The 12087-nt window shown below is 48.0% G+C and overlaps 3 protein-coding genes across 4 annotated transcripts; 2 read left to right on the top strand and 1 right to left on the bottom strand.

Annotated features, from left to right (window-relative positions):
• Positions 1 to 671: 671 nt before the first annotated feature.
• LOC123063757 (dnaJ protein P58IPK homolog B) lies at positions 672 to 5084 on the top strand. 2 transcript variants are annotated; one of them, XM_044487673.1, is made up of 9 exons: positions 672 to 929; positions 1560 to 1725; positions 2246 to 2447; positions 2564 to 2724; positions 2829 to 2922; positions 3007 to 3219; positions 3602 to 3682; positions 4357 to 4575; positions 4701 to 5084. In XM_044487673.1, exons 1-9 carry the CDS (start codon positions 860 to 862, stop codon positions 4887 to 4889), a joined length of 1395 nt encoding a protein of 464 aa, XP_044343608.1. In that variant the 5' UTR covers positions 672 to 859; the 3' UTR covers positions 4890 to 5084. The 2 variants fall into 2 exon arrangements, with proteins under 2 accessions (XP_044343608.1, XP_044343609.1); XM_044487674.1 differs by having other exon boundaries at positions 727 to 929; positions 1563 to 1725.
• A 648-nt stretch (positions 5085 to 5732) lies between these two features.
• LOC123063756 (zinc finger CCCH domain-containing protein 33) lies at positions 5733 to 7626 on the top strand. Its single transcript, XM_044487672.1, has one exon. The coding sequence runs from the start codon at positions 5959 to 5961 to the stop codon at positions 7498 to 7500; it is 1542 nt and encodes a 513-aa protein (XP_044343607.1). The 5' UTR covers positions 5733 to 5958; the 3' UTR covers positions 7501 to 7626.
• A 3276-nt stretch (positions 7627 to 10902) lies between these two features.
• Positions 10903 to 11822, bottom strand: LOC123059732 (SKP1-like protein 15). The gene is made up of 2 exons (XM_044482217.1): positions 11477 to 11822; positions 10903 to 11291 (listed from the first exon to the last, which is right to left on the bottom strand). Exons 1-2 carry the CDS (start codon positions 11696 to 11698, stop codon positions 11040 to 11042), a joined length of 474 nt encoding a protein of 157 aa, XP_044338152.1. The 5' UTR covers positions 11699 to 11822; the 3' UTR covers positions 10903 to 11039.
• Positions 11823 to 12087: the final 265 nt, after the last annotated feature.

Below are 12087 nucleotides of genomic sequence, written 5' to 3'. Positions count from 1 at the left end.
GCGCGCCCTGGTGGGTTGTGCCCACCCAGTTGCCCCCCTCCGGTGGCTCTTGGCTCCAGAAATTCTCTTCTATTGTATAAAAAATCCTCGCAAAGTTTCGTTCCATTCCGAGAACTTTTATTTCTGCACAAAAACAACACCATGATAGTTCTACTGAAAAAGCGTCAGTCCGGGGTTAGTTTCATTCAAATCATGCAAATTAGAGTCCAAAACAAAAGAAAAGCGTTAGGAAAGGTAGATACGTTAGAGACATATCACTCCTATTGTTGGTCTGGATAGAACAAACACTTTTCAGTACCTAGTTAACAGAGTGCGTAGGAAAGCGGTTGCATAAGCTATGTCATGTTATGCTATGTCGGTCTGAATGGTTGGAAAGAGAAGTTATCTTTTGGAGCGAAAGAAACTTTGCTGAAAGCAGTTGCACAAGCTATGTCATGTTATGTTCTCACTGGAAGTCCCATCCAGATCAATGTCTTTGCCGGTGATCTCACTGGAAGTCCCATCCATCCTGTTATGTTTTACTCATATTGTATTATCTGGTGAAAGAATTAGTTATGTTGTTGTTGTGACTTGTGTGGATGTAGGTACGCAAGCTTGGGTAGGAGGCGTATCGTGAGAGTTTGCGTGTCCGGGGTGGCGTTACGGAGGGGAGGCAGGAAAGGAAGGCCACGCGGCGGCAAGGCATTGGGCCGGCTACGTGTTCCCCGTCACCCCTCGTCTCGTCTTCTTCGTCTTCTTCTTGCTCTCTCCCTCTTCCTCGAATGGAATAGAATAGGATCCAACGGGACGGGGCTAAGATCTACGGAACGGAACGGAAGGAAGGAAGGAAGGAAGGAAGGAAGGAGGAAGAGGCGAAGAGATGGCGTGGCGGCTGGCGCTGCCGCTGCTGCTCTTCTACGCCCCCATCCTCCTCTGCTCCTCCTCCCAAGGTAAATCCAATCAATCAATCCCCTCTTCTCTTATCTTCTCTTCTCTTCTCCTCCGATCCATTTGCATGCTCAATACGTACATCAATAGTACATACATAGATTCGCTCTGCCCCGCTCCTAGTTCTAGTTTTACCTTACCTATGTTCACAAGATTATGTATGTATGTATGTATGTATGTATACATACATACATATATTAGCGGTAGCGCCCCCATTAGAATTTACTGTAGAATGATTGATGGGATCTTGCTTGCTTGGGGTTGGTACCCTCACCTCCCATCCATGGCCATCCTCTTTCTCTTCTTGTGCAACACCTCCCTCCTCCTTGGCCCTTGGGAGGAGCACAAGCACAAGCACAAGCAGAGGATGTGCTCATTTTCGATTCTAACCAATTATGAGATTTTTTAACCCTGTAGATTCTTCACCCTTCTCTTCTTTTCTCTTCTCTTACCTACACCATCAGTTTTTCTTCTTCTTCTTTCCTTTTTCTTTTTTTTACACGAGAAAGAGAAAACCCTTGCTCCAGAACAGAGCGCAACGAGCAGGAGGCAAACACAAACAAATTATACAAACAAAGAAAGAAGGAAAGACTGAATCATAACCTGTATCCTTTTTCCTTCCCATTCTCCAGAAGTCCAAGACAATGATCCCTCCAAATTGTTCAAGAGCGCCTCCGAGATGATGAGCCTAAGGAAATACGACGGAGCGCTCGGTCTGCTGAACGCTGTCCTTGAGCTCGACCCCAACCATTCCGAAGCTTACAGGCAGCGCGCAACGGTGCTTCGTCACAGATGCAGGTAATCATTTTTCTCCACTAATCAAGACCTACTTTACTTCTTATTTCTAATTTCGGCTGCCATGTCCGCCACTTGTAACTTGTATATGTACTCCCTCTGTTTTTATTTTGTTTACTCCGCATATTAGGTTTGTCTAAAGTCAAACTTTGTACACTTTCAACAAGTTTGTAGAAAAATATACTGTGTTAACATATACACCACTAAATCAATACCATTGGATTCATCATTGCATATATTTTCAAATCAATAGATTTGTTATTGTAAATGTTCATATTGTTTTCTACAAACTTGGTCAAACTTTATATAAAGTTTGATTTCAGTCCAAGCTAATTTGCGGTGTAAATAAAAACGGAGGGAGTACAAACACGAGGATGGCTAGAAAGGTAGAACTAGTATACCTTCCAAACTGTTCCTTTGTACTGCCGGCCCCCACAAGTAGCTGATTTTAATGGCGTTCATTTCATATTTTCACTGTTCCTTCTTCCTCACGTCCCTAATTAACGTGCTTTCTGAACTCTAGACACAAGGAAGCTGAGAGTGACTATAACAAATTCCTGGAGCTCAAGCCTGGGACTGCTTCAGTGGAGAAGGAACTAGCTCAGCTGCTGCAGGCTCAAAACGCGTTGGAATCTGCTTATAGCCAGTCTGATGCTGGAGAATTCTCAAAAGTCCTGGAGTACGTCAATAAAATTGTGCTCGTCTTTTCTCCAGGTTGCTTAAAGGTACACTTTAAGGAGTATGTATACTTCACCTAGTAATCATGTGCAACCACGAATATTATGTGCCATCCTGTCTCATTCAGTAAGCAGCAGTAACACGACAACTGTTGTTTTTTCAGGCAAAGCTTCTCAAGGCTAAAGCGTTGCTAGCACTGAAAGACTATTCAAATGTTATTTCGGAGACAGGATTTATTCTCAAGGAAGATGAAGATAACTTGGATGCACTGTTACTTCGTGGTCGAGCATACTATTACCTTGCTGATCATGATGTTGCCAACAGGTAAAGAATGTCTCGTGCTTTTCATTTGAAAAGGTGCGAGTACAGGCACATAACGCCGATAAGATTAAGTATTCGCTACACCAATAACAACACTTTCTGTTTAGGCACTACCAGAAAGGACTGCGTCTAGACCCTGAACATTCAGAATTGAAGAAGGCGTATTTTGGGTTGAAAAAACTTCTGAAGAAGACCAAGAGCGTGAGTTTTATTTGGTAATTTCTCTATCGATTAAACTGGGAGTTTAGGACACCGTAATAAGAAAGGAAAGTGGTGTGCATGCAGGCAGAGGATAATGCTGCCAAGAGCAAGTTCCGCGTGGCTGTTGAAGACTACAAGGCAGCACTAGCAATGGATCCAGACCACACTATGTACAACGTACAACTTTATCTCGGGCTATGTAAGACTCTGGTTAAACTTGGGAGAGGCAAGGAGGCAATCAACAGCTGTACAGAAGCACTCAGCATAGATGAAGAACTTGTTGATGCTTTGGCACAGGTAACATTGCTTTCTTAGACTTACACACAATCATGCATTCAAGTTTAGAATGCAAATATAGCACATCTCTGCTGGCACATATACCTGTCTTACATGCATCTTGGCCCCTCTTGCCTTTTGCGGCTACTTGCGGCTATTAGACTGTAGCATCAAGGAAATTGTTTGCTCTACGTAGAATTGCAATATCTTGCACTTTCTATATGCTTAGCTTATATCTACAGGGCGCGCAAGTAAATTATGACAGATATGGTAATCAATATATATTTCATTACTGGTGTTATTTCAGGAGATTGAAAGTATGCACTATACAACAGAATGAACTTACGCATTATGCCAGATTTTGTAAACCTCTTAATTGAACTGTTTCTCATACTTGCTGCAGAGAGGTGAGGCTAAACTTCTAACAGAAGATTGGGAAGGTGCGGTTGAGGACCTCAAAGAGGCTGCCCAGAAATCCCCACAGGTGAATTTTTTGCAAGTTTGCTTTGCTGTCCTGAGTATATCACAACTAAGGTCATTTGTGAGCATATCTTTTTTTGTTTCTGTCCCAACTGAAGAAGCCTAAGCTCCCAGTCTGTCAGAGCATGCCAATTTGATTTTCATTTTAGTTAAAACTTGCATCTTGCGGTATTTGATTTACTCTCTGATGTTGCTGTATTTGTTTTACTCTCTGATGATGTGCTTCTGTTTGCATGCATCTTGTTATTCCTATTTCCATTAGTCTGAATACAATTGTGTTCTGAGGAAATCGGTTTGTTATGCTCAGTGAGTACCAACACAAGTAAATATAGTTTCCCAGTGTACAAATCATGTCTTTTAACTGCTTGGATGGATGACGTACACAACAATAGATCCTGCATTAGCTAGATTTCGGTATAATACGGGGTTCAACTTGTGGTTAAAAGTTAACGATTATGTAAATTGTTTGAAGAGAGACTCTGGCTGAGGTTACACGTACAGTAGAAACTATGCTGTCATGCTCTGTTTCCTGTCCCTGTCCCCTTTATTATCTTTGAAATTCCAAAATAAGGATCACGCATCTCCAGTGGATAGTTTTACTTGCAAGCTTGGTTTATGGCTCGTGTGAACAAATGGACTGTGGTCTGACAGCGATTTTTCTTTTGACTGCTGACTCAGGACATGGCAATCAGAGAGGCGCTCATGAAAGCTGAAAGGCAGCTCAAGCTGAGCAAAAGGAAAGACTGGTACAAGATCCTGGGCATCTCAAAGACAGCATCGGCCGCGGACATCAAGCGCGCGTACAAGAGGCTGGCGCTGCAGTGGCACCCGGACAAGAACGTGGAGAACCGCGAGGAGGCGGAGAACATGTTCCGAGAGATCGCCTCCGCATACGAGGTACTGTTTTAAGTGATGAAAAGGGAAAAAGAAAAACAAATAGACACAGCAAGATTGATTGAAAAAGAGGTGCGCAGCTTAGATATGATGTTGTTTTTAACTGTATGTGCGTCGTGTGTGTGCAGGTGCTTAGCGACGAGGACAAGCGTGTGAGGTACGACCGGGGAGAGGACCTGGAGGAGATGGGCATGGGGGGAGGCGGCGGCAGCTTTGACCCGTTCGGCGGAGGCGGTGGGCAGCAGTACACGTTCCACCACGGCGGTGGGTTCCCCGGCGGGGGCTTCCCCGGTGGCTTCCAGTTCAACTTCGGGTAAAAAGTAGGCCAACTGTTTAGTTTTGCTGTCACTGCTAGTGAGTAGTGTGTCGTGGTCTTTTGGTTTAGGAGGGAGAGCTTAACGACAACATGTGTTAATTATATATATCTAGCTAAGAGCTTTTACCATCTTGGCTCTTACTCTGGTTAAAGAAAGTTTTGCTTTAGCACCAATTATACAAGAAATTTTCCGTGAGATGAATTGTACTAGTGTATTATGATTTATAGCTGGCGATTCTGTGATGCATCGGCCAGTTGATTGGAAAAAAAGCTACTCCACTACCATTAGCATTTAGCAGTGTCCTCCTTTTTCCGAAAGCAACAAAAAGGAAAAGTGGCTGCTTTGTGGATAGGTTGGCATCAACTGTTAGTAACAGTAATGGGGTGGTTCTTCTACGGGGAAAGAAAGTAACCAATTAACTAATTAATCAATGTCTGACTTCAAAGAATTTTAATATGCAGAGTAAAAAGGACGGGAGGGAGTAGTTATTAGTGGCAGGCTTGACCGTTGACTGGTGAATCGAATAGAGTTTCAATTCAAGCTCCCGAAACGAGGAGGTCTGGTCGCAAGGAAGAGCGAGTCAAAGGGTCAGCTCAACCTCAACCTCAGCACTTGCAACTTGATGCAAGCAAGAGGATGAGGATGAGGAGGAAGAAGAAAGGAAGCAAAGCAGCAGCTGCCGCGACATGGCCCTACACTCCTCTCCTCTCCTCTCCTCTCCTCTCCTCCAGTGCCAGTGGGTGAGGGTGACCCAGCACACCACTGAGAGAGGAGTGAGCTGCTGCAGGTGCGGGGAAGCATCACGCACGCGCAAAATGAGCACCCATCCGCACACGCACACGCACGGGCACGCGGTCAAGAGAAGCTTCGCCCCTTCCGACGACGACGACGACAGCGCCACCTCCCTCCACTAGGCCGGCCCAACCGTGTCCGTCTATATAACCTCCACCCCATCCATGGCTTCCCGGCATCCTCAACCGCATCCACTCATCCATCATCCCCACCTCTCACCTCTCACCTCCGTCTCCTTTCCATTCCACCACCAAGCAAACCAAACCAAAACCAAACCATGTGCCCGGGCCTCCGCAACGCCACCGCCGCCTGCGCCACCCACGACCACCCCTCCTCCTACCTCCTCGAGCTCGCCGCCGACGACGACCTGCCCGCCTTCCGCCGCGCCGTGCTGGAGGACAACCTCTCCCTCGTCGCCGCATCCCCGTGGTACGGCCCATCTCCCAAGCCCACCAACACCACCAACAGGCTGGCGCTCCACCTGCGCACCCCCGCCATGGTCGCCGCGCTCTACGGCAGCACCACCGTCCTCTCCTACGTCCTCTCCATCGCCCCCTCCGAGGCCGCCCGCGCCTCCGCCTCCGACGGCGCCACCCCGCTCCTCCTCGCCCACCAGGGCCGCGCGCCCTCCGCGCCACACGCCGCCCGCCTCCTCCTCAGCGCCGGCGCCTCATCCTCCGACCTCCTCGCACTCGACCACCACCACCGCCACCAAAACAGACTCCCCACCAGCCCCACCAAGAAACAACAACAACCAGACTCCTCCTCCTCGCCGGCGGAGGCCACCGCCAGGAGGACAACCAAAAAGGACTACTCCTCCGACTCGGCCCAGACGGAGGACATCAACGCGGGCGTGTTCGCCACCGACGACTTCCGCATGTACAGCTTCAAGGTGAACCCGTGCTCCCGCGCCTACACGCACGACTGGACTGAGTGCCCCTTCGCCCACCCGGGGGAGAACGCCCGCCGCCGCGACCCGCGCCGCGTCCCATACTCCTGCGTCCCCTGCCCGGACTTCCGCCGCGACCCGGCAGCATGCCGCAAGGGCGACGCCTGCGAGTACGCGCACGGCGTCTTCGAGTCATGGCTCCACCCGGCGCAGTACCGCACCAGGCTCTGCAAGGACGAGGTCGGCTGCCCCCGCCGCATCTGCTTCTTCGCGCACGGCACCCGCCAGCTCCGCGCCGTCAACCCCTCCGCCGCCTCCATGGCCTCGCCATCCCCGAGCTCCTCGCCTTCGCCGCCGCGCTCCTCCTCCTCCTCCTCCAGGCCGGCGCTCACCGCGTCGCTCAGCTCGCGGGAGCTCGACTTGGACGCCGACAACCAGAACCAGTACGCGCGCAGGATGATGATGGCCAGGGCCAACTCGCCGCCGGACTACTCGCCCGGCCTCGTCGCCGCCTACGTGCAGGCGCTCTCCTCCCTGCAGCACCAGCAGCAGCAGCAACAGCAGCAGCAGCAGCAGCAACAGCAGCACCAGCAACAACAGCATAGCAGCGCGCGCGGCAACACGAAGCCGCCCATGGGGATGGGGGGGCTGAGCGCCCGCGCCGCCGCCTTCACCAACCGCAGCCAGACCTTCGTGCACCGCTCCCCGTCCCCGGCGGCGGCGTCGTCCATGCTGGCGGACTGGGGGTCGCCGGACGGGAAGCTGGACTGGGGCGTGCAGGGCGCGGAGCTGCGCAGGTCCACGTCTTTCGGGGTCAGAAGCAGCAACAGCAGCAGGGGGCAGGAGGACATGTACTCGTCGTGGATGAACGACGGCGGCAGCGACATGCTGGCGGCGCGGTGGTCGGACCTGGAGCAGATGGTCGCCTAGTTAATTAATTCACATTTTCGTTTCAGACTCCAGTATATAAGGAGAAAAAGAAATATGTAATCGTTTTTTGTTTTTTTTCAAACTTGTTGTGCTCGAACACTGATAAAAAGAAAATTTCACGCCCAATGATTCATGTGTCGTCGTCTTTGCCTCGTTCCAATTTTGTGCAGCCGCCCTGGATAGTGGATACGAAGCTGCTCAAAGAAAGTTGAATGAATGATTGATTGAGCACAATTTTAATTAAAATAAAAAAAGGACAAAACATATACTGTAGTAGAAGATGTCGACACGAGGAGGAGACTTTTCCTCCTAATACAAAAGTATATATCAACATTGAGTGAGTAGTGGATGATGAAGGTGAGGTCATTCATTCAACACCATACATACAAAAGTATATATCATCATATTGCTTTTGCTTCCTCCTTTTCTCAAATCAAATCAAATAAATAAATAAAAGGCACATCCTCTAACCAATTCATCCTCATCATAATTTTTCTCTTCTTCAATTCAATGACGAGCGAGACCTTTGCCTTTTATCTGCAAACTACCTTTCTCTCGCGCCCTCGTCCTCCTCCACCCTCTCTTTGTAGCCGTCGTATTAGCTTGTTGTCACTTTTGAGGCCATCAAGCCGGAAGGAGCGCTTCAACGCCTTGACCAAACAGTGCCTCTATGCCCGACTCGACACACGCTACTCGTAATGCATCGTATGTACCATTTGACCTTGTCTCGCCAATCCTTCTTCGTGTTTCCTTCCTCCTCTTCCCCTTCTCTTGCACCACCCATCTGCCCACCGTGACGATTGTTTGTGTGTGTCCAATCATTTGCGTTAGGTTTGTCTTTGATGAAAGTTATTATGAAAAGTGACACGTGGAGTTCAATGTCACACTAGGCTATAGAACCCGCTAGCTAGCTAAGACTGTGTGGATATGTGTGTGTCTGATCTAACAACATGTCCTTTTGTCTGGACTTCCACTTTCTATGAATTTCCTTTCATATTTAGTTGCTCGTGTGTTTCTTCTACTTTTCTCCTGCAACATACTAATTATATTTGCAAACTATTGCAGGCTTTAACCTCTCTATGCAATTCGTTTCATTTTGTGCAATACCTTTATTTATATGAATACAAGTTGTTGAGAGCACTCTAAAGTGCAATCTAGCTACAATGCTAGAAACTAATGATATCCTATCACCACGAGTATATGTATAGTAGTCAAGACCCACAATGCCACAACACTTTCTACAGTATGTATATGCATATTGATCTATGTTGATTTCATGCTCTTGCAAACCATTTTTTTTATGAACAAAAAGCTCAGAGTACCTCCAATTACATTTCGTGAAATCCTCTCACATAACGCCTTACATCTAATACAAAATTATGTTACATCTAAAACACAATTATGTAACGCCTTACATCTTCTAATTGAAGGAGTACCACAATTATACAAACAACTAATACGTGGCCTCCATCGGCACCATACCTTCTCACAGCAAGAGGCGTGTATGTTTTCCAATATCCTTAAACATATTAGGCATCTCTCTTTTCGGCACATATGTCCACCCAACTATTACCTCCAGCACCGCACAACCCATCTTGCGAATAAGCACTTGATCGGAATATCCTAGAGTGAGGGCAAGGTGTTCACACGCGTCACCACCAACAAGGAAGAGCGTCAACTTCCGATCTAGCGAGATAGCTACCACGCTCCGAGTTAACGGGATGGACTCACCATCGCCGACTACCGACGGACTGCCCGCTGATTCGCATGGAACGATTTGATCCTTGAAGTTTCCGGGAGTCGAAGCGGCTACTCTTGAGATATTACATGGGCCCTTCAAAACATTGATTGCAATGGTGGCTTCTACGGGTTCGTGAACCAGTGCACATAAAAACTCCACGTCACTCAGGAAACTATACACACTGACCGTCATGGTTTGCTTGTATGTAGGGATGCAAACCCAATTGAATTCCGTTATGCCTTTACTGAAAACTCTATCTGCCCCTCCATCACACTTGATCTTTAAATCAGTCTCAAAATAAACGTTGTCTATTGGAACAAGCGCTCGACATGGATCTATCAAAGATAACATATCATCCTGCAAAAGGGTTCAGGGAAAGAAAACATGTCAAACACGCCTTACATTTCCAAGCAAAAACGGTGGAATGATATAATAAGCAGCAATTAACAAGGCGAGGAACAAAGATCAAGGTACATACGGGAGAGCTGATGAGCTGGGGATCATCCCTTTCACGCCTAAACAGATAGACGCATCTGTAGTCGACATAGTCCCTCGCTATAACGGTTCCAAACACGCTGATCGGATAGCCAACATCCGATTCACACGCCTTGACAGAAATGACATTGAGGCAATATCGTTGGATCGACTCGGGTGAAGGTAACTTGTGGAGCGGGGGACCACGTTGGAAGCTAGCTGCACATGAATAAATAAAAGCCATGATAACAAATCAAAACCAACATGTAACACATGCATACTCATATATTGATATTGTGTCGTGCAGTGAAGACCTAGAAGAAGAAGAACAAGTTTGATGATGGTGATAAAAAATTGTGGTATCGACACTCACACTCTTTGTCGAAGTCGAAGAAGGCTAGGTTCTCAAAGTTGTAGTATCGACTACACTTGAAAGCATTGAGCTTGGGTTCGTATTGGGTGAAGTCTTGGCAACGGACTATGTTAAGAGCCGCCAACGCCTTCTCCACCAACTTGAGGTCATGATTGGCGTCGTCGAAGACGGGATAATATTTGAGAAGGCATATGCTTCGGAGCGCCTCTATCCTGGCCGCATGTATTCCTCGGGATAGACGAGGTCATGGCATGGTCAAAGCTCATCTTCAGGTTTTGCAGTTCATAACCACGTTGGTATATACAGGTTGTCCACTGTGATCAACCTACGAAGTGGTAGGCCACTGCTCCCCTGACCCTGCTACATGCTACCTAGACAAAAGACACCAGGAAGCGGACAAGGACAAGAAAACTCACAGAAAGTCATTGTGCGCATGCGCGGAAGAGTTCTCTCTCTTTATCTCTCATGTCCTTGCTAGCATTTGGGTTGTGTTGCAGAGAAAGAGGGACGCCGCAGATTGGACCGCCATTAGAGGGCTGGCTACTCCTTCGTTGAGAAAAAAGTGTGGGCTTTGAATGAGAGAGAACTGGGGCTGAGAGAACAACTCGCTTTGAGAAACTGAAGGGAGAGAACCTGTGAGAGGAGTGAGAGAGAGAAACAGTGTCATTCTGAACTTGCTATTTTTTAACTTGAGTGTGAGAGTATGAGAGAAAGCCTTTTATTTTCGTAGGTAAAAGAGAGCTTGTGCAGCATATGAGAGGGTGAGAAAAGAGATAGCTTGTGTGAGAAAGATTGAGCATGCATGTGACAGAGCTTTGAAGGAGAGACATGCATGGACCTCATACAATAATGCTTTTTGTGCTGGGAGATGCTGGCACTGTGTGAAAAACAACAAAACCATACAAGTCTACTGCCGGCCACTATTCCTGGAGGAGGACCTACGAAGCAGACCTACAGAACTACTCCTGCTAATCGAGAGTTTAAGTGCCCATAGGTTCTCCTCGCATCTCGAGACACACAACAGTGGCGGATGGCCAAGATAGCAGGGCTCCGAAGCATATGCGTGAAAGATCCGCGTCCGTCGAAGATGCCCCTGATGTCGAGGATATGGCAGGTCTCGCGTGGCGACTTCCCCTTGATCTTGTCGGCGAGGGCCCGGCAGCTCAGGCCGAGGAGCCCTCGGACCTCGAGCTTCTCCGAAGCCTGCGATTTAACAGTAACTAGCACCATCAATATATATGCTTCAAAGCTCAAAAGTTGAATTGTCTCCAAAAAAAAAAACTCAAAAGTTGAAGTAAAAAAAATATGGTGCAAGCAAGCACATGATTAGTTGCTGGTTATGTGGTTGTAGAAGAGATGGAGAGGAAACAAATTGATTAATGAATCACCAGGATGAGATCGTAGAGGGTGTCGAGGTCGACGCTGCCGATGAACCCCGCGTCCCAATCGCCGCCGAGGGCCCGGTCGTCGTCAGTGGCAATGGCGTGCCTCTTGCAGTAGTGCAGAACCTTGGGTAGGACGTCGGCTCGGATGGAGCGGAGCAAGATATGGGTGTACTTGGTCTCGTCGCCGTCGGCGGGGACGATGTAGTTGTCGCGGTCGAGCTCCATCCTACGACGTAAGAAGGTGGAACCACGAAATCCACGCCCTCCTGGCTCCGCAGCGCCACCATCTCCATCCTCGTCGTCGTCGTCGTCGTCTCTTCCGCCGCCATGGATTCCTTGGATTTGTTTCTGCCTGCAAATTAAGTGCAGGGCTGCCTACAAGTACAATAGATTGCATAGAGTACCTAGCTGGACGTGGACTCCTACAACTACAATTCAATTCCATCTCGGACAAGGCCTCCGCTGTCCGCTCCGAATCCAATTACAGTACGACCTAGCAAGTACTGCTTTTTCTTTTCTTTTCTTTTCTTTTTTCTTTCAAAAAGGGGACACCCCGGCCTCTACATCAGAACGATACATACGGCCACACTTTATTAAATCGAAAATGTTAACGC

The sequence above is a fragment of the Triticum aestivum genome, chromosome 3A (genome assembly GCF_018294505.1).
Source record: "Triticum aestivum cultivar Chinese Spring chromosome 3A, IWGSC CS RefSeq v2.1, whole genome shotgun sequence".
In the NCBI taxonomy this organism is placed as follows: Eukaryota; Viridiplantae; Streptophyta; class Magnoliopsida; order Poales; family Poaceae; genus Triticum; species Triticum aestivum.
This window is presented reverse-complemented; position numbering and strand designations above follow the sequence as displayed.